Source organism: Syngnathus floridae, chromosome 10 (genome assembly GCF_059516105.1).
Source record: "Syngnathus floridae isolate MCC-2025c chromosome 10, RoL_Sflo_1.0, whole genome shotgun sequence".
Classification (NCBI taxonomy): domain Eukaryota; kingdom Metazoa; phylum Chordata; class Actinopteri; order Syngnathiformes; family Syngnathidae; genus Syngnathus; species Syngnathus floridae.
Genome location: NC_142422.1, coordinates 3,222,163 through 3,241,843, shown reverse-complemented (window position 1 = coordinate 3,241,843; position 19,681 = coordinate 3,222,163). Strand labels below are relative to the sequence as shown.

At 44.7% G+C, this 19,681-nt stretch overlaps 4 protein-coding genes across 5 annotated transcripts in view; 2 read left to right on the top strand and 2 right to left on the bottom strand.

The window, feature by feature from the left end:
- LOC148391859 (protein Bouncer-like) overlaps nucleotides 1–995 on the top strand; it is a 1,742-nt gene extending 747 nt beyond the window's left edge. Inside the window, exons 2-3 of the mRNA XM_088387547.1 lie at nucleotides 342–509; nucleotides 653–995. Coding sequence (XP_088243673.1) covers nucleotides 342–509; nucleotides 653–876 — 392 coding nt within the window. The 3' untranslated portion in view covers nucleotides 877–995. The remainder of the gene's footprint in view (nucleotides 1–341; nucleotides 510–652) is intronic.
- msh5 (mutS homolog 5) overlaps nucleotides 1–6,764 on the bottom strand; it is a 16,735-nt gene extending 9,971 nt beyond the window's left edge. Inside the window, exons 1-24 of the mRNA XM_088387526.1 lie at nucleotides 6,384–6,764; nucleotides 6,191–6,314; nucleotides 5,934–6,014; nucleotides 5,692–5,745; nucleotides 5,322–5,443; nucleotides 5,118–5,227; nucleotides 5,007–5,042; nucleotides 4,825–4,907; nucleotides 4,702–4,747; nucleotides 4,486–4,624; nucleotides 4,358–4,420; nucleotides 4,160–4,288; nucleotides 4,020–4,092; nucleotides 3,822–3,931; nucleotides 3,663–3,743; nucleotides 3,318–3,405; nucleotides 3,175–3,242; nucleotides 3,003–3,121; nucleotides 2,809–2,935; nucleotides 2,459–2,608; nucleotides 2,263–2,337; nucleotides 1,553–1,699; nucleotides 1,278–1,483; nucleotides 328–1,210 (exon numbers count right to left, since the gene is read on the bottom strand). Of these exons, the coding sequence (XP_088243652.1) occupies nucleotides 1,087–1,210; nucleotides 1,278–1,483; nucleotides 1,553–1,699; nucleotides 2,263–2,337; nucleotides 2,459–2,608; nucleotides 2,809–2,935; nucleotides 3,003–3,121; nucleotides 3,175–3,242; nucleotides 3,318–3,405; nucleotides 3,663–3,743; nucleotides 3,822–3,931; nucleotides 4,020–4,092; nucleotides 4,160–4,288; nucleotides 4,358–4,420; nucleotides 4,486–4,624; nucleotides 4,702–4,747; nucleotides 4,825–4,907; nucleotides 5,007–5,042; nucleotides 5,118–5,227; nucleotides 5,322–5,443; nucleotides 5,692–5,745; nucleotides 5,934–6,014; nucleotides 6,191–6,314; nucleotides 6,384–6,452 (2,424 nt within the window). The 5' untranslated portion in view covers nucleotides 6,453–6,764 and the 3' untranslated portion in view covers nucleotides 328–1,086. The remainder of the gene's footprint in view (nucleotides 1–327; nucleotides 1,211–1,277; nucleotides 1,484–1,552; nucleotides 1,700–2,262; nucleotides 2,338–2,458; nucleotides 2,609–2,808; nucleotides 2,936–3,002; nucleotides 3,122–3,174; nucleotides 3,243–3,317; nucleotides 3,406–3,662; nucleotides 3,744–3,821; nucleotides 3,932–4,019; nucleotides 4,093–4,159; nucleotides 4,289–4,357; nucleotides 4,421–4,485; nucleotides 4,625–4,701; nucleotides 4,748–4,824; nucleotides 4,908–5,006; nucleotides 5,043–5,117; nucleotides 5,228–5,321; nucleotides 5,444–5,691; nucleotides 5,746–5,933; nucleotides 6,015–6,190; nucleotides 6,315–6,383) is intronic.
- Nucleotides 6,158–19,681, top strand: fam171a1 (family with sequence similarity 171 member A1). 2 transcript variants are annotated; one of them, XM_088387521.1, is made up of 11 exons: nucleotides 6,158–6,457; nucleotides 6,722–6,765; nucleotides 8,154–9,868; nucleotides 11,390–11,617; nucleotides 12,151–12,243; nucleotides 13,111–13,269; nucleotides 13,853–14,029; nucleotides 16,097–16,213; nucleotides 16,313–16,427; nucleotides 16,599–16,716; nucleotides 16,799–19,681. In XM_088387521.1, exons 3-11 carry the CDS (start codon nucleotides 9,766–9,768, stop codon nucleotides 18,269–18,271), a joined length of 2,583 nt encoding a protein of 860 aa, XP_088243647.1. In that variant the 5' UTR covers nucleotides 6,158–6,457; nucleotides 6,722–6,765; nucleotides 8,154–9,765; the 3' UTR covers nucleotides 18,272–19,681. The 2 variants fall into 2 exon arrangements, with proteins under 2 accessions (XP_088243647.1, XP_088243648.1); XM_088387522.1 differs by lacking the exons at nucleotides 6,158–6,457; nucleotides 6,722–6,765 and having other exon boundaries at nucleotides 7,396–9,868.
- On the bottom strand, nucleotides 7,041–9,045 carry LOC148391857 (SPRY domain-containing SOCS box protein 2). Its single transcript, XM_088387537.1, has 3 exons — nucleotides 8,614–9,045; nucleotides 7,605–8,360; nucleotides 7,041–7,534 (listed from the first exon to the last, which is right to left on the bottom strand). Exons 1-3 carry the CDS (start codon nucleotides 8,657–8,659, stop codon nucleotides 7,383–7,385), a joined length of 954 nt encoding a protein of 317 aa, XP_088243663.1. The 5' UTR covers nucleotides 8,660–9,045; the 3' UTR covers nucleotides 7,041–7,382.

Sequence of the window (19,681 nt, the reverse complement as noted above, 5' to 3'; positions counted from 1 at the left end):
TTTTTCCCGAGACGGGGTAAAGCGCTTGCTCCAGGTAATGAGATGAAGATGGATGAGGACTTAACGGCATCTCATCTCGCAAGCTCAAGGAGTCATTGGATGGACTCTGAGGCTTTACGCTCAAACGTAGAATTACTGACCGAACGATATTGAAATGTGTCTTCGATGATATTTAAAAAGATTCGATTTATACCATAAAATTATATTAACACTGAATTGGGAATAAATTGTTCTGTCACTGTTATAGAAAACCTGAATTAGCATCTGGAATAGAGTGAAATGTTTTGTTGTGACCGTTAAATATGAGAGTTCATCAGAAAAGACTACCTGTGTGGGCTCAGGTGAAGAAAAGGAGGAGCTGGAGCAGATGTTGGAGGTGGCGGGGCTTGAGGAAGAGGAGGAACTGCTGCAGTGTTTCCGTTGTGATCTGGGCTTCTGGGACGCATGTTACACCACGGAAACCAACTGCAGCCTCGGGGAGCGATGCTTCACGGGCCGCGGGAAAGCAGGTCGGTGTCTTGTATGGAAAGTCGTTTCTGTATAGTACTGGGAGAACTTTGGCATGGCGGAAGATGTACGACTGAGCAGTACTGCTTATCTGAAACGAAAAACAAGTATCAAATGTCATGTTTCAAATGTGTTTCCTCCTCAGTTGATGTTCTGGATGTAAAGACGCTCGGCTGTGTTAAAGCAGAGGAGTGCAACGTGGAGAGCACCGTGGAGCTCTTCTCCAACAACACCGTCTTCTCCATGACCAAATATTGTTGCGACACCCCTTTCTGCAATGCAGCGTTGAAATTGACAGCGGATACGCTTTTGTGGGTCGCTGTATCGTTTTTGATATCCTGGAACGTCACGAGAGTCTCAACACACTGAGAAGCCAACGTTGATTGAATCGGTGCTACCAATAGACTCTTCCCACATGGTGAAAATGACAACTCACCCGAGTGACAAATTTTTGCATGACCTGTTCCGAAATAAAGATACAAAAACAATTTTGCCCGATACATAGGTCTTAATTTAGTTTCGAACCGCTATGTTGTCAAACAGTGTGAACAGTTCCAACAAAAACATCCGAATTGGAAACTAAGTAGGACACTTCAGCCTCTGTCCAGGAGAGGGCAGAACTTCCTCTTTCAAGAAGCGCTGCAAGTCCAGATTGTCATCGTCCAGATCCAGGCTCATAAATTTCTCCACCATGGTCGCGTATCTGTCAAACAACACACCTGAATGTCCACTCCACGATGCTTCTGGTTAAACGAAAGAATCGGACAAACCTATCGGCCTCCTCGTCTGATTTATCAATACGTTTGATGGCTTTTCCTGTCCTGTAGAGCTCTGACACTTCCACTCCTCTCTGTACAACATCATCAGGCAAGCCAGCCAGTCTGGCGACATTGGCAGCATAACTGGATTGGCAGATGCCTTTCTTCAATTGGTACAGAAACACCAGCTCGTCCCCATCCACTGCCGTCTCAAGCGTCTGAAACAGAAACATCATGTCCGCTCCAGGCTTCCATTTCAATAATGGAGTGAAAGCATCTGTTAGTACCAGAAGAGACAGCAGGTTGGAGGTGGGTAAGAGGCCCAGTTGCAGCAAACTGTGAAAATTAGTGGCCAGCAGGATGTGAGGAACATCAACCGGAGCTTTGTTCAGCCAATGAGAGATGGTTGCAGCCAGTAAGGACAAGCCGTCCACCTGTAAGAGGAAATAGTTCAAATCAACCATGCAAAACCTTGAAATGCACAGTCAAAACAATTCACCTTTAAAAACAGCATTATGCAAAGTCAGATTGTCCAATAAAAAGTCTTAAATGTTGCCTCGGAGACAGCTGCGATTTTACTTCATGGCGGTAATAAAGCGTTAAAGCTCCCATTTGTGTTGCCTCGGAGGCAGAACACACTCTTTTATGCAAAAACTGCCTCCTGCGCATCTTAGTGCAGATTTAAACAGTTCAGCCTGTGCGATCGGAACAACAAATGTCAAGCTCGTGGGGGATTTTCCAAATAAATAGGTTACAATGTGGCAACCGGGACGATACCATGAATTATTAACTAAATATCATCCTATTGATCAAAAGTGAGCATTGTTATTCTCACCAAATTATCAAATTCAAAATCCAAATTAGGGGTTGAATTTCATTAGATTATGCAAAGGGTGTTGGATGTCGCGCTTCTCCTGCAGCTCTGCGTTGAATAATACATGCCGGCTGGTTTTAGTGAGAATATTTCCCGATGCAAAAAGGCAAATATATTCCTTACGGTGTTTGTCCCTTTTCCAAATTCATCAATCAGCACTAATGAGTTGCCTGTGCTGCTGCGAAGTGTCTGGGACATCTGGAAAATAAAAAAAACTGTTAATGTCGCATTGGTGTGTTTGTGGGCTGAGGAAATATTTTGAGAGTGGGTGCAATGAATTTTCATTTATTTTCCACAGTGAGAATGAATTGATACCAACCTGGTTGAGGTCAATCATGAAGGTACTGAGACCCACGGACACGGATTCTCGGCCCGGCATGCAGGTGAATATTCCATCCACCAAGCCTATCTCCGCACCCTTGGCTGGCACGTCAGAGCCGACGTGAGCCATGAAGACGATCAGACCGACCTAGTGAAGACTTGGGTTATCAACGAATGACGTAGTCTAAACATAACATCGCCATGTTGAGTCGAGGACTTTCCAACATGAGCACTGTTTGAGTGTACAGATAAAATTGTGATAGGGTTGATATGATTTGAGGAACTAGGTTTTGTTCTATCTTAGTTTAGCTTAAGCTCAAGATCCTTGACTTTTTTTTTTTTTTTTACCTGTTTGAGGTAGATGCTCTTCCCAGATGAGTTGGGTCCTGTGATGATTTTGATCCTGCCCTGTGACTCAAGGCTCTCAAAGGAGTTAGCCACAAACACAGGAGAACACACCTCCAACAACGGGTGTCTGATGAGTAAAATAGCATTTTGTTTTTCACAATACAATCATTTCAAAATATTTGATAAATACCAACCTGCCCTGATTGATCGATATTGCTTTGCCGCTGATTAGCTTGGGTGAGGTGTAGCCGTACTCCTGAGAGACTTTACTCAATGACATCAGACAGTCCAGCTCAGCAGCAAGATCCAGAACCTTCATAAGGTGAACAATCAGGAATGAAGACGTGTAACATATTGCATGACAACCTTATATAGAGAGTCGCTCCTCTCCAAAATGGCGTTTTGTAGCTGATTCATGACAGCTGTTTCCATGTCTAGGGGAAAGAGACGGTTTATGATGAGAAGAGTATTTTATTTCTTAGTGTTCTGTTTTTTTGAGCATAACAAACCTCTGATGTCACAGTGCAAATCTCCCAGGAGGTCATCCAGCTCTTTGGTCCTCTGGTTGCGGTAGTTCAAGTGATCTTCTGATAGAAACTAGCGCACATTTCACACACATGAAAACATTGATCTTTTTTTTCTTCGAAATAATTTGCTGACTTTTAGCACTTAAGATCTGACATTCAATAAATTACAATTGTATCTGGGAACATCCTTGGAGTAATTCCAACCTATTAGAAATGGACATAGTAAGTGATGAGTCATCAATATCATCACAATAAGAGATTCTCCCATCTCTTCAAAGATTTTTATCTTCTATAGCGTTGGATCATAAATCATATTAATAAACCCACCATGAACTCAAGGCCCTCTATCTCAAAATCCTGTTTCGTCACCATATTAGGTGGCCGCGGAACAGAGAGCAGGAACCCGATCTGGTGGAAGAGATATGAATGAGTCGCATAAAAAAAGATTGTGGAAGATATTGTAAATGAGAAAGTAAAGAAGAAGACCAAAGGGATGTAGACGACGCAGCAGGAGGTGAATCTGGGATCCAGGTGCGCCAGCTCTCTTCTCGCAACATCTGACAGGAAGGTGGACAAGCCCGCCATTTGTCTTTTCTCTGACGGAGAAAAACAGCATAGAGTTGATTAATAATTCTTAGCCACTCTTATTAAATCCTTGCATGTTGAAAATAATTTAATACTCACTTTCATCGATTGCCGGATCTATGTTTGGTTTGACGGTAAAGCGGTTCTCAACGACACTGTTTTCAAAGTCCACCTGTGTGCCAGCGACAGGAAATATTTGTGACGTGTAACTTAAAAATTGAGAACATCTCATCTGGTACCACGCGGCTGATGAGCGAAGCGATGTATTGGAGGTCATCAGAGAAGCGTTCGCTGATGTCCCGGAACAGTTGAATGGATTGAGGAAGGTGTCGTACTGTGTCTCTGATATAAACTGCATTGTGCACCGTCTAAAAAAAAAAAAATCAAACAATCAGATCCAGAAAATTCTCGCTCATGATTGCACAAATTGATTTTACCTTGTAAAGACTTTGCCAATCTGTCACTTTGGTATGTGAGAGAGACATCCTTCGCAAAAGAGTCTACAACAAGCTTTTATGACAAGGTGAACAATCGCAGACGTAGCAACAAGGGCACAAAAAAGTACCGGGATGTTTCTGATGTTACGTAGTGACGTCCGCAAAGTGTCCAGGTAGTCTGAATTCCGAGGCGACGTGAAGAAGCGGATTACTTTCTGTCGTCGGTTCAACACGGCGAGGTCAATCGTCGGCCGCAAGAACCACTGACTGGAATGGGAGGAGGACTTTGTGATCTTAAACACTTCCATAAAATATATTTAAAAGTGAACCTAGCAAATTCTCACCGCAGCAGTTTGGATCCAAACCTGCAACTGCAGCAGTTTAATAATCCTGCAAGGTACAATACAGATTAAAAGCGTTATATAACATCCTTAGTCAGAAAAATATCTGGGTCTTTCATATTGTACCATAAAGGCTGAATCCTTCTTTTTCACCCGAATGAAGTTTATACACAGATGGGTGAAGCTCTGATTTGAAGATCTGAAGAACACTGAAAAAATTATGGAAACATTTTATACATATTAAAAATGTGTATTGATCATCTAACTAATCATCAACTGTCAGCTAGTTTTAGTGTTGGCCCACTTACCTGTATGCTTCCCTGTCAATGTACAACACACCTTTACTGTGTTTGTGGGATATAAAAAAACAATAATCATTAAAAAAAATTATGTTCTGCGTTGATTTAGGCGTGCCTTACAGCGTGTAGGCACTGAAATGCAGGATGGGAACGGCAACACTGCTGTCCTCCAGCTCAACTCCCACTCTCCTCCTGTCCATGCATTTTAGAAGAGCGCCAAGTGCCCTCAGCTATGTCCATTCGGCACATGGACACACGCCAATTCATCAATTTAATAAAAGTGGCACTTGACGAGTTGGAATGAAGAATTAACAGCTGGCTCACCATGAGGGGGGAGTCGAAGGAGATACAGGAGGCGAGATAGGCCATCTTCTCTGATTCTGAAATGGAGGCGGGGAGGAAAGGCAGGTGGGCCGAAAGCAGCCTTGTCTTGCCGAGTTCCAGACCTGAAAAAATAAAATATGTGCTTTTAAATACTAATTTGTGACCATTAAGCAGGTATAATATGTGCACAAAATAATTTTCCTATCATTCTTGGACTGTCAATAGTGTGTTGGAGTTTCTAGTGAAGCTGAGCTTTATATTTTTTGTTCATGGGAATGATGTAAAACCCACAAATGAGTATTTTTGCGATTATTTCTATATGATGGCCACAATTGAGTTTTTCGTGGCTTTTTGTTGTTGTATGACTTACCAAAATCAAGATACGGATAAATAACCACCTCTGGTTTGTAGTCTGGATTTGACTCTGAAAAGAATTAAACAAAAACGTCTTACAAGTTGTACAACAGCATGTTTTATTGTTTATCACTCTTGCAGGCCGCTATCGTTGCCTTGACCACAGATACTGCTGGCCTGATACACCATGACAACATAACAAGCCCTCTGGCAAAGTCTTTCTGTCCTTGCCAAAACATTTTGTTCCCATGGACTCACCAAGTTGGATCAGGAAGCGGGTCATGCAGCGCTCTTGCTTTGCACTGGTGATAATCACTTGAGGACAAATCTCCTGAATGACTAAATGGTTGAAGAATGATGTTAGACACAAAATGGCGGTTTTAAACGCCATTTTATCAAGCTAGCTAAACATCAAATTAACTTGGTATGTTTGACGTTAGCCGTTTACGATGTACAATAAATTTATTTAGGGCTATTTAGGTGGTCAAGAATTTCTTAATAAGGTTCAAATGTACCTCTGGACAGAAGATTTAACTCGTGGTTATCTGGAGTATCAACCATATAGTGGATTGATGAGTCTTTGCTGTCGTAGAAGCAGAGGCCCACTTGGTTCTGTTGCGCCAAAACGCTCAATAAAATCTAGGACGAACACACGCCATTAAAGTACGCGGTTAAATTTTACGATAGTTTAATCTCAGGGAAATAAACCTCGGAATCTTGGTCTTCCTCTGCTGAAGGCAAGGCGGTTCCTCCTGCTGTTTCTCCCATGGCTTCCATTACAGGTTTGAATATTGTGAAGATTGGAGGAATGTGATATTACGAAAGTTTTGGCTAGCAGGCTAATTAAGTTAGCCACGAAAGAAAACCGCCAAAAAGCGAACTTCACGCTTTGAAAAATTATTTAGGACAAAAACACTTATATAGAATTAATTTAACATCGATAACGTTCAGATAAAATGTTAGTAATTTAGCGGAAAAAGTGAAAAAGTACTTATTGTTTGGCGGTGTGGCTAAGCTAGGAGCTAACATTCAATTGTGTGTCGCAGGTACGGTCCAGTTTATACATCTCAACGCTGTTATCCACATCAATGTAAGTAGATTTCTTTTCTTTTTTTCAGATTTTTTTTCTTAATTTCTATATCAAAATAATTATCATGAAGGCAAATGGTTGTGTTCACCTGTTTATAGAATACACTATATTTCACTAATAGAGTAGCCAAATTATTACTAAAAAATACTGGTATTTTTAGAAATATTCCGTACTGTAATTGTAACTACTGTAATTAGTGGCTTTTCTGAAATGGACAAGTACATGTGGAAACAGACAAGAGCAACGTTAGTTTATGGATTATTTATTTTTTCATACACAAAAATAATTGTAACATTGGACACAACAGGACCAATTTAAATCTCAGATCAGTACAAAACCATTTATTCCTATTGTAAACCACAGTAACATTATGTAAACACCGCACTTAAATATTGCTAAATAAAAACAGTACTTGAATAATGATTAAATTAAAATGCCACATTAATGTAATTGCAAATTATACCTAAATAAGTGTTTGAAAATAAACATTTGTAATGATGATATGCAAATGTACATATAAACACAACCGAACTATACTCAACAATTGTCCTGTACCAGATCAAAACAAGTTTAAGCCAACTTTAAAAAATGTAAGTGATATTCCTATATCACTTATTTCAAGGTTGTCTGGCAGTAAACTCATGACTAGGGAGGACGTAGCGCTGGAGAATAGGTGGAAGAGGAAGCTTGTCCACTTGATTTTGCCTCGTCCGGCCCAAATGATGTTGAATGACGAGTCCACACAAAGCCATCAAGCCCGGGGGGTTGCCTGAGAAGAAGAAAAAGTTGTCATTTTAGTCATCTCTATCTCTTTTCCGACCCACAAATAAAACACTCACGAGTGGCTCCGTTCAGATATCGGAGTCGTATGCAGGCTCCTCCTCTCACGCTGCTCACGGCTGGGAATAGCGCCACACCACAGGGGAGGTCTTTGAACGCAACACCGAGGAAGTGACCATCAACGACAAATCCAAGAGTCCCTGCGTCTGCATCCAAGACCATGAGGATGCGTTCAGGAATGGGTAAAGGTGTATCTGGCACCTCCAGGCCTGATGGGCTAAGTTGGGAAGACCATGGCGGAATAGTTTTAGTGCAACACATTCTCCTCTTTTGTGGGTACGCTCCATGACTTAGTCTGTCATGCCAGAGCTGATTGCTTTGGAGTTCCCAGCCCCACGACTGGGAGTCTGCCCCCACCAGAACATTATAGCCCGAAGCCTGCAGAGGACAGCTCTGCCTGGAGATGCCCAAAACGGCATGGCTTCCTCTGTGGTTGGCATTCCACTTCACCTCCCACACGTGAAGCCCGTCTTTGACCCCTGTATCTGCCCTGACCCCGTCGCTGCTCAGCTCCACGGGTAAACGCGTCGCTTCTTCTCTGTCGGCAGACAGCAGGAAGTGAGGAGAGCAGTGGAGAGAGCTCCAGCGTGAGCGAGTGTCTCCTGGAGGAACTGGAGAGGAGCTTAGAATGATCTTGAGGCGAGACGACGTCGGGATGGCCAGAGAAGAGAAAACAGAAGAGAAGGAAGATGAATGCTTCTTCGTCCTGTTATGGAACCATGTTGAGAGTGAGAGACCCATCGGGATGAACAGATCTGTTGAGTGCCACCACAGAAAAAGAACATATTATTGTTGTACATGGCAATAATAATAATAGTAGTTATTATGTTCCACCAGAAATGAATATCTGTATTTCAACTACCCTAAACAACCTTACAAAATTACATTTTTCCTCCTCCAAAAAATATGAATTTATCATGACGAGGCTTCCACAAAAAGTAGGCAATTTTTATGACATTAATCAACAGTACAGAGCTAAATCAGAGTTATAATTGTTAAAAGTCTTACTTGTTGTGATGCAGACTTCCGTACGTCTTTGGGCTGTCCACCGCATATAATTCCGCTTAAGTTGCGTCCATTATATAGCAGTCTTATCGGACGCGTCGTGCGTATGCGCACCGCGTTAACGTAAGCGCCGCCCGTGTTGTCAACGTTGTTTTGACGATCTCCGGAACAGGAACGGCGCTGTCCATCAACCCGCACTCGTCTGACGCCAAGGAACGCACAGCAGGAGCAGGAGCAGAAGCACGGCTCGTTTTGGGATTGTTTTTTTGGGGAATGACAGCTGCAACAACATACCGCTAACGTGTTCTGTAATGGACGTAAACAAAAATGGCGAAACATAAGAAGAGGAGTAAACTCGGGCTTTTAATTAACAATACGATAAAAATGAAATAAAAACCAAAGCGGCTCATTTTGTTCCCCAAGATACGCATGCGCTGTAATAGATGGTTGTTTTCCCTCAAATTAAACTTACAGGCAGCATGGTGATCAGCAGGGGTGCGCATATTTTTTTTTTCATATTATAAAATAAGCACTCACGGTCTTTTAGTTTTTAGCATTCTCTTTTTTTTCCAGACCCACAGTTGGAAAATTTCTGCCACATTTGAGCAAGGTTTATCTGGACCATATAGACCCCAAACTATACATATCCAAATCTACAAATAATTAATTATCATATCAAAACACAAAACGTCAGATCTACTATATAATCATAATAATAATGGAATAAATACACTTCAATTCCATTTTCAATAAGATATTTAATTCACCATGCAATACCGCATTCTACCAGCAGGTAGCGACAAAATTCCGTAAATGCCTTCGAGGTTTCGAGTGCATGTATCCGCCTGTTGGTGCTGTTTTTTGGGCATGTGGCTCTGAATCTCAGGGCTTCCTCCCTCCCTGACTCTGGCTGGTCGATGAAAAAGAACGAGGAAAAAGAGGGGCTGTGGATCCGCCACGGGAGACAAGAAACGACTTTAATTTGGGACTGCTGATGCTGCTAAACATGGAGAGCCGCCGCCTTCACGGACTAATCGGGGCAAATACCGATGAGGGCGTTTGTTGAGTTTATTAAAGCCCCCAAAAAATCGGCAGATACTTTGCTTCTTTTTTCCCCCTTTTTGTTTTTTTTAGCCGTTGATACTCCCATCTGCAATGATGCGGGCTGTGGAAGGAAAAGGGAGTTGGACCACCCTGCTTGTACTCTTCGTTATCGGATCGCTCGTTTCAGAAGGCTCCAGCAAAACGACGGAGGATGGTAAAGACTCACACCGAACATCTCGGTCCACTTTGACCCGTCTTAAGAAAGCGAATTGCTCGGAGGCTAATGGTACCGCTAGCCTGGCGGGATGCTGATGGGACCCAAACTTAGCTAGCTGCTAGCCGTGCTAGCTGGAAGCTGGGGAAACTTGTTCACAGTTTCTGCTTCATTTCCATCATTGTGGTTATCACTTTTTTCATTCAGCGCCACCTTTAACCAGATTTATTTATCAATTGTATTTCCAGGCATCCAACCATATTGTCCAGAGCAGAGGGAGGTGACCTGCTGTTTATTCCGTGATCAATAGAAAGTCATATCTGCTGTCAAACCTTCACTTTCACTAAATAGAAAATTAAAAGTTGACTCAATATGTGGCCAATTTACAAAACAGGTTATTGCATGTGCAATTTCATCATAGAACAACCTTTACAGTACTGTATCGGTTGTAATCGTGCAGCCAACCCAAATTGTATGCTTTGTTGTTGAGTACAAAAGGCAGCTACTTCATTAATTGGATCTTGGGAATTAAAGATCGGCTTAAACTGAAAACCGATTAAAACTAGCAGTTCATTTGCCAGCTGTGTTTTTGAGCCTAAAAGTGTGAACGAGGCATGACACAACTGGACAGTCTTTTTTTTTATGCCATTATCCTCCATATGGCGCTCAAGATATGAAGTGGGAAAGGTGTTTTGCTTTCTGGTTCTTCTGGCTTCCCATGACAGAGTGCAGAAGAGACGCTTAGCTTGTTTAACAATGATGTCACCCCCGCTGATTTATTGAATGAGAGCTGGGAGGGGTCTGTTGCATTTGTGAGTTCTTGCCTGTCATTCCAGGCTCTCCCACGGGAGTGTTTTTTAAAGTGAGTGCAGCTGGTACCCCTAACAACAGATCCCTGGGAGTGGAACAGGAAGTGAGGTCGTGACACGCACTGAGTTGAGATGCCGTTTGGAGTTTGCAGCGCTCTCTCTTTGTGCTCTCTTTGCCTCGGCATTGCTCACATGAATGTAATAAAAGGGAATCATGGAGTGCAAGGTCAATAAGTGGACGCAAAGTTTACTCCAAACTTGCAGTGTTGAAGAACTTCACTTGAGTTTAACAAATATATGATTTGGAGCAGCTCTGTTTTCAAGACCAGCGTGCACCGGAGTTGAACTCCCACAAACATTGTGGTCGCTAGTCGAGCGTGGGATCTTGGAGCGGGGGAGGGGTGTTCATCCAGGGTTTGTGGGTATATTGCTGAAGGTGAGCTCAGAAGGAACAGTCAAAGTTCAGTTTTAGTTTGGGGGAAGGGGGTGCATGATTAAGTTCAAGGAGTGGAAAGAAGAGTGTTTTTCAGGTTGGTGGTCCATGTTTGATGAAGGGAAGCGGTCCATTGTTTATGAGGGGAAGTTGCATTGGTAGGACTCCAGGAAGTTCTCACCAGGTTGAGATGTGGAATGCAGACCGGATGGCAGGACAACAAACCGCACCTCCGAAGAGGAGCCATCCTCTTAATAGTCTTCTCTCTTTTATTCACAGAGGTGACTCTGAAGGTCCACCTGAGCGACGCCAGCACTCACCAGCCTTTGGCAGGAGCATCCATTCAGCTCTTTGCCAACCACACTTTGGTAACCACGGAAACCTCACTGGCAGACGGCAACGCCTTCCTGCACTTCCCATACCGCCTGGGGACCCCTCTGGTCATCACCGCAACCAAAAACGGATACGTGCCAAACTCGGTGCCGTGGACGCCTTCCCGACTACCTGGTAATTTATCAGTCCATCGCTCGCCTCTTTGTGAATGTGTGAAACGGTTCGTGCCAGGTGTGTGAGCTAATCAACGGCCTCCGCTCCATTACTAATTTATTACGCTCCCTGCCAAAAAGCTAGCGTAGGGGGGTCCCGCTTAAACCTCCCTTTCACAAACACACGCTCATCTCCCAAAGGGGCCGCCGTGCCATAGTGTGTGTGAGTTACAGTGCTTTATGATGAGGGGTGTGTGTGTCGGGGGGGGTTATAAGCCAACGGGAACGCCAGCCAATTGGATTATCACGCTTACCAGTTCGGAACAATGGAGGAGTGAAAGGAAGGAAGGGAGAGTAACGAAAGAAGTCTGCCGGCCGGGTCAGGCTTGCTGCTGACTGGAAGCCGACTTGATTAAAAATGTATAAAGATGACTTGAATGACTTGTTATGTCTGATAGTCATCAGTGAGTTATATGGTCAGGTAAAAAGCCGGATTGTTTCCACCGCTCAATTGAATTTACACGGTTAATGTGTGTACACTTTTGTGTCTTGCAGTTTTTTCTTCCATTAGCTTGAATCTTCTACCAGAGAGAGCCGCCACACTCACAGTCTATGACGATGTGGTGGAGATCGTGTCGAATTTCCAAGGTAATTTTTTTTTGTTTGTTTGTGGAGCAACCTGAAGTCTCGTTGAGTGTAAATAAAGTAGCATCTGGGACACACAAATTAAAATAATGTCGTTATCAGCCGGCCCCCTTTGAACATTTGTGTGATTGTATTAGAAGGGACTTTTTCAATCAGACGAGATTAAATTAGTTTTCTTTTGTTCGTCGTCTGTTTTGTATTTCGGGTTTGACATGCGCTTCGCAGACGCACGATAAATATACACACGGCGTTCACGTGTAAACTGTCCCGTCTGACACACTTCGAAATGTTTGTCTCGACCAGGCGAGCCCCAGGGAGAGATAAACCTTGGCGTGTGCCACGAGGGAAGGTTGGGGGGGGGGGACAAAAGAATGAAATGGAAGGCGGGGTAGAAGGGGAAGATGATCCAATCTGTGCTGGAAAGTGGGGATATGGGTGGAGCACTTTGAGAAAAGGGGGGGATGGGGAAAGTGTCCGACAGAAGGAGGAACATGAGGTGAGGGGAAAAAAAAGAAGTTGAGGAAGAGAAACAGGGTCGTTTTAAATTCCAGACCAGGTCACCGATTGCTTTATTGTCGGAGTTATCGTTATTATATTCATTTCAATCCACTAGCACTCATCCGCAGCTGGATGCGTGCGCTCACGGCTCAGGAATGTCGAGTCGGGACCTCAATGATATCACTTTGCCAAGCCAGACAGCAGTGTAGTATTTCTCCTATTTGTGGAACCTTATTGATATTTACTAGATAGATGCCAGACATGGCGACAGGACAATTGCTATTGCGTAATATCAAGGGCCTGGTTTTAAAAAAAAATCTGTGTTTAATCTAGCTTGGTGTATGACATCTGCATTTCTGTCCCCCCTTCAAGGTTTGAGGCGCCAGGCCAGGGTTCATTTCCAGCGCCGAGCTTTGACGCTTCCGGTCAACACGTCCTACGCCAACCTGACCGCACTTCTGACTGTGGCCGACTCTCCCTCGCACATCCAGCACTTTCCGTACCTGCAGGTTCCCGCCGACAACGGCACAGGTAGCTGCCACAGACGGAGAAGGCTGATAGACTGCCGAGTGGGAGTTGAGCTAGGGAGGATAGAAGAGCGGCGAGATAGTATCTCGTCAGAAAGGCAGCCCCCTCTCGCTCGTCTATAGAAAGACAATAAACCCCTGTGTGCATGCTTCCTTTTATCATAAGCCATTTACATTCTTTCCATTTTCGATTAGCCGCCAAAAAACAAAAGGGACTGGGATTGAATGTGCGGAGTCTGAAAATACATTTGTGTCTTTGGGAGTGACTGTTTGATACAAATATGAACCAGACATTTTTTTTTAATTCGTCATCCGCTCGTAGTCTACTAAATGACATGTTGCAAAGATTGAATCGAGGCAAATGGCTTTCCTTAAGAAAAAAAAAAAGACAAATGTTTGCTTCTTGCTCCTTCAGCTTGAAAAAAGAGCCTCCCTTTGTGACACTCCCATTTTTTTTTTCACTCTTCGCCTCCTTTCCTGCCCTTCCCTTGTTTTCTTTCCTGTCTGTCTTACCCCTCCTGACATCTCTGCATTATCCACGCTGCTTGATGTTACTAACCCCCCCTCACCTCTTCCTCGCCTCACAGGAACAGAGAAGCCGTTGGAGCTGACTCCCGTGGCGGCCGTCTCCGTCCACCTATTGGCCAGCGACGGGCAGGAGCTGCAGGTGGATGAGCCAATCACGGTGTCAGTCCCGCTGCCCGCAGACAGTGGCTTGAAGGAAAATGATCACGTCCCAGCTTGGAGATTTGACCCACGTTTGGGTACGTACGAACGGAAACACACACCCGCGGTGGCAGCGTTCTGCTCGTCCAAGCAGGAGCTCCGATGTCCAGTATGGATTTTTGTAGAAATAAATACCCGCATCCTTTCTGAAAGCAGGAAAAAGGTGAATATTTCGAAATGAGAAATTAAAGCTCAGTTTTTCAGATTGCGCAAGGCAAGTTCATGCAGACCCAAAACCGTTAAAATCTACAAAGGTGGATGCATAGCGACTCAGCAAGTAGGCCTGGCTGGGTCATTTATTTACTCAACTGCAGATGGGGAGCGGGAGGCCTTTATTTGTACAATTTATGTCAAGTGGAACGTCATTGAAAAGAAAAGGGGCTTTTTTTTTTCGGAGAAATTCAGCGAAACAGCAATAACTCAAGCGGACCGAAGCGAACAACTCACGTGGCTTACCCAGAACTTAAGCATGGGTGCACGGAACTCTCGTAAAATCAAATTGTCACCACTCGTGTAGGCAGCATACGAGAAAAGCACAATACACTTTAATTTAGCTGGGAGTCTATTTGGAGGCTTTTCTGCTGCTGTTTTGGTCAGCAACAGGATTCAAATGTGCTCATCTGCATTGCAAATTTTTGCTGGGTGAATCATATCTCAAGGCACCTCCACGCGATATTGTTTTTGATATTATCTCTGGGCTTCCCGTGGCTTTTTATCTTCAAACATCCAGCGCTTCAAAAGAGTCTTTTGTTAGAACGTCAAAGAACACATGCACGTTTGTAGCCTACGCACATGCTTGCAGTATTTCCACAACAGAAGCCATCCCAAGACCCCTCTGCGGGCTACATCCCTCGTTCCCCGGCAACCGCACCAAATAAATAACAAAACAAGAGTCACTTGACACCTGATTGAATTTCGCCGAGCAACTATGCATTGCCTGTTCGTGGCGATGCTTGTAATGAGGACGCAAAGTCGGCACAAACGTTTGAGACGGTCGGAGGAATACGTAAGCCTGCTAAAAGCCACACGCACAATCACTTAAAAACCCGTTGTGCTGAAGACAAGCCCGTGTGTATTAATAGATCAGGCAAGCGTGCACTTAGCTGACCATGTGTTGAAAGCAAACATGGCCGCATGAATTTTTGATATTAACCAAGTGAGACACGCAGGGAAGCCTCCCCCTGTGGAAACGATTTAGACAGAACCAGGGTGAGTGCGGGCAGGGCTGGTCACGTGATGCAGTGATTGCTGCTGCTGTGTGTGTGTGTTGCTGGAGGTGCTGAGTCACACGGTATCTCCCTTTTCTTCTTGTTATTATCTCGACTTCCATTTGTACCCTGTTGTTTCCTGTTGGTGGTGTTTTTTTTGCCATATATTTGTCTATCCTCTGGTTTCCTCTCGAGATCACTGAGTGCTCGAGGTTGCTAATATGCCAACAAACAAAAGAATGAGGGTCAACCTCCATCGTGTTGTCCTTGACATTCACGGGAAGTTGCTTGCGAATGTTTCCTCTCCTCCCAGCAGCCAGCCAGTCAGTCAATCAGTGTTTTGTACGTTTTGGTTGTGCCAAAATTGCAGCTCATTGTTGCCCTTTTTTTTTTTTCCACATCAGGTTCATCCTGTCTTTCAAGTGGCTTGGTAGAATATCCTGAAAATTACAGCTACAGTGGAAAAAAACATGTGCAGTGGGGCTGTAAATATTTTAGAAAAAATAGTTGCTGCAAGAATGAAGTCGTAACATTTTTAACAAGTGAATGACTCAATTCTCTTCCCAAATTGCCTGCTTGGCAAAATCCCCAACAGTACTTATTTAAATGGCAATACCTTAATTTTGTAAAATTTAAGCAGCAAATTAATCGAAGTGTTCTTTTTTTTCCCCTAACGTAGGAACTCAGGTTTATATGCTTGAGTGAGCGTGACAAAGCCAGAGTTTGACTTTTAGTGCAATACTGCCCTCTTGTGGACAAATAGTGCCACAGTCATGAGTGAGCGTTTTCTTGCATCTTACTCTAACTTGAAACGTGTAAATTAATCTTTTTGGTCATAAAGATGATTCCAGGAACTGATGATAAAATATTTTTCTAAGATGTGTTCATGTGTTTCAGGTTCCTGGATAAAGAGTAGTTGGGGCCACGTTCAGAGGGTGGACCACCAGCTCATTCTCACCTACATTGCTCCTCAATTGGGTTACTGGGTGGCCGCCATGTTCCCTCCTCAGTCAGGTAAGATTCATTTGACCTCAAACGACAAGGTTTTATTCGTTTAGGAAACTTTAACTTTTATTTTGGATTTGTTGTTTTGATTTCATATCCTTCCAACAGGTCTGCTGGGTATGAAAGACATCAGCATGTACCACACGATGTTTCTGCTGGCCATTCTTGGAGGCATGGCACTCATTCTTCTGTGTTTGCTCTGCATCCTCCTTTACTACTGCAGGTAGTCATCTGACCCATTGCAATTTAAAGAAAAAAAAATCTAATATAGTTGTTCCTCAACAATGTTGTTTGTGTCAGGGAGCGACATTATCCATAATATCCATTTTTGTTTAAAAAAACAAGTAAGACTCCAATTAATAATTACCTGGTTTTCTTTGTTTGTTTCGAGCAGACGTCGTTGTTTGAAGCCCCGTAGCTCTCACCGTAAGCTCACCTTGTCCTCCGGTCTGGACAGCAGCAAGAGGGACCAAGCCACCTCCATGTCCCACCTCAACCTCATCAGCAACGAGGTTGCTATTCGGATATGTCATGTACAAAACGATGTATTTTCTTTCTCATGTATAGCTAGTGTTGTGATATTTTTCTGCTCAGGTACAACTGGAGCTCGTTTCCACGGCGACAGAGCCCGACATGACCACGCCGATGCTGAAGCCATCTTCCTACGGAGACGACCGCCGCGCGCACGGCTTGATGCAGCACAACAAACACAGCCGCTCTTCGTTGGGCAACAGCCAGCACGGCTCTTCCCTCGGCAACCTGACGCCTCGCAGCAGAGACTACCGTCAGTCCGCGGAGACCATGCAGTTGAAGTCGGCCATGTCGTGCGGGCCCGAGCGAGGCTACCGTCAATCGTACGTCTCCGTGTGCTCGTCCGGCAACCACATGTCCGACGGGCTATCGCCATCCAAGCACGGACAGTTGTCAGAACATCAGCTGAGCGGCATTGTCATCTCCCCTTCTTCGCCCCCTCGCTCCCCTTCCAGAGGGGAGGGAAGTGACCTCAGGGCCCCTGATTACCTCCTCTCCCGCTCTGTCGACAATTTAGAGCGCCCGCCTTCGCTCGTCCGGCCTGGCCAGCTCCTGTGCTGCGCATCCGTGGACCTGCTGAGCGGTGGAGAAAGCTACCCGAGGGTACGGCCCACCCTGGTCATCCCCGCTCACTACATGCGCCTGCCTGGGGAGCACCCCCTGTCGGGTCAGGCCCTCCTACTGCAGGCAGACGAGCAGAGTGACCTGGAGACCATCCAGGCCGAGCTCAATGCCTCGCAGTCCTCAGGGCAAAGCCCCAAAGACTGCGTCCCGCGTCCTGACGAGCAAGGTGAAGGAGAGAAGCTGGTGTCCATTCCAGGAGCGCTCGGAGAAACGGGTCTGGTGGAAATAAACAGCGAAGACACCCTGTTGGCGGAAAAGACTTTGATGGAGCTCCGAGGAGGCAAGCCTCTGCCACACCCGCGAGCCTGGTTCGTCTCGCTGGACGGCCGCTCCAATGCGCACATCCGACACTCCTACATTGACCTCCAGCGGGCCGGTTGCCACGGCAACGCCACGAGCGCGCCAGGCCCGCAAGGCGGCGGGCGGAGGCACGGCAGCGGCACCGACGCCAGCTTGGACTCCGGCGTGGACCTCAACGAGCCCAGAGCGGGGCGCAGGGGACGGGATGTGGGGCAGGAGGACCGACAGGTGGAGAAAGAGGGGTCCAAAAGCACAACGCCAACCACGGCCTTCACTCAACTGGTGTATGTGGACGATCTGGACGGGGCTGGCAGCAAGGAAGCCCTCAATTACATCTCCCAGGACAGCAACTTGGGGTCCGTCCACTCCGTCAAGGAAGAAGCAGAGAGCGTACAAATCCACACAGAACCCCCATCGGTCTCCTCCTCCTCCTCACCCGCTTCTCCTCCTACTCCCCTGACGCCACCTGACAGCGTGACTGTCAAAAACGATCGCACGCGGCTCTCCGCCTCCCCCAAGCATGATGCACCACCTGAAGATGGAGAAGAAGAAAAGAAGAGCCCCTGGCAGAAGAGGGAAGAGCGCCCCCTGCTGGCTTTCAATTTGAAGTAAATTCTCAGGTGGGAAGGACGTGCCCGTTGAACATTTATATAGCACTGACATATATCGACTACTCACAAAAAGTTTGGGATATTGGTGAAATGTCAGGATTGATCTAAAGTGGATTATGACTTTCATCTGACCTTCTTTATGAATGATGAATTAAGTTGAGAAGAGGTCAAAGTAACTTTCACCCAAAAAGCTGGTAACCTTTTTTTGTGAGCGGTGGACTTCAGCACTGGGATCCATCAACCGAAGGGACAACGCTGAACTTTTATAAACTTTTATGTCCTTTTTCTATGAAATGACCACTGTCATCCTCCTCATCTATGTAACGACGCCACTAGGAGGCGCAATGTACGCATTGCCCGAAGGACTATGGAGTTTTTTTTTTTTAATTCAAAACAAATATATGCCTTTTTTTTAAAGAGCTGTAGTACAGCCAAATAGATGATTATCACAAACGAAGGACAACAGGAAGCTTTTTCCTTAAGCCATATTGGCCTCGGACCACTGACGGTCAAAAGCACTGTCGTGTAATCAGACAATGTGACTCAGCAACCACTTGGATGGAATACCACGACGAGTTATGCCTCCAGTAAACGATACTGACTAATACTATGAAGGGTTTTTGTACGAGTTGAATCACTGACTGGCTATGCATCACTTTTATGCGCCTGCTTGAGATGCCTTGTTTTTGTGTGTCTATTATTTTGGTTGCCAACGTGAAGTATTTTAACCCGATGAGGCTACTTCCTCTTCAAATATGTTAAGGGCTTTTCTTCTTCGTCTGCCTTATTCTGTGGTTTTTAGTTGATGTATCTTTAACTGAAACCGTTATCGTTTGCAGTATTTCCCCCTCTTTTGTTCCCAATTTTTCCAAGTGCCTTTTTCTTAAAATGCACATTTCCAGAAGTGATCACCGTGTTTGTTTCTCACCTTCTTTTGCCTTTTTCCTTCTCTACCTCAGCTGTTGTTCTCGTTCCCGCTTGTGACCAAAAGTATGCAGTTAAACGTTTTCACTACACTGCGCACAGCTCACAATATTCCGCAAGCACATCGAGAAGCACTGAGATGGTTTGCGCCATAGCAGGGAATGAATAAGAAAAGTGTCAAAGTAACAGGTTGAGCATTTAGAGTGTGGATATTTGTCTCAAAATGTGCTTTTCAGAGTGATGCATGTTTTTTTTATGGCCCACTGTATCGATATAAGAGTGCCGGGAAATAATCAAATCCACTCTGGATTTATATAGTCATAACAATCATATTTTTTGGTTTTGTTTCTTTCCTATCGCAAATCATGTAAGTTTGTGTTCTGGGCAACCTTAAGCGTTTGAGCAGTGGCAGTACCACTTGTGTGTACATTGATCGTTTGCATTATATATTTGAAGTTATTCTGAATAAACAACCAGACTGGAACAA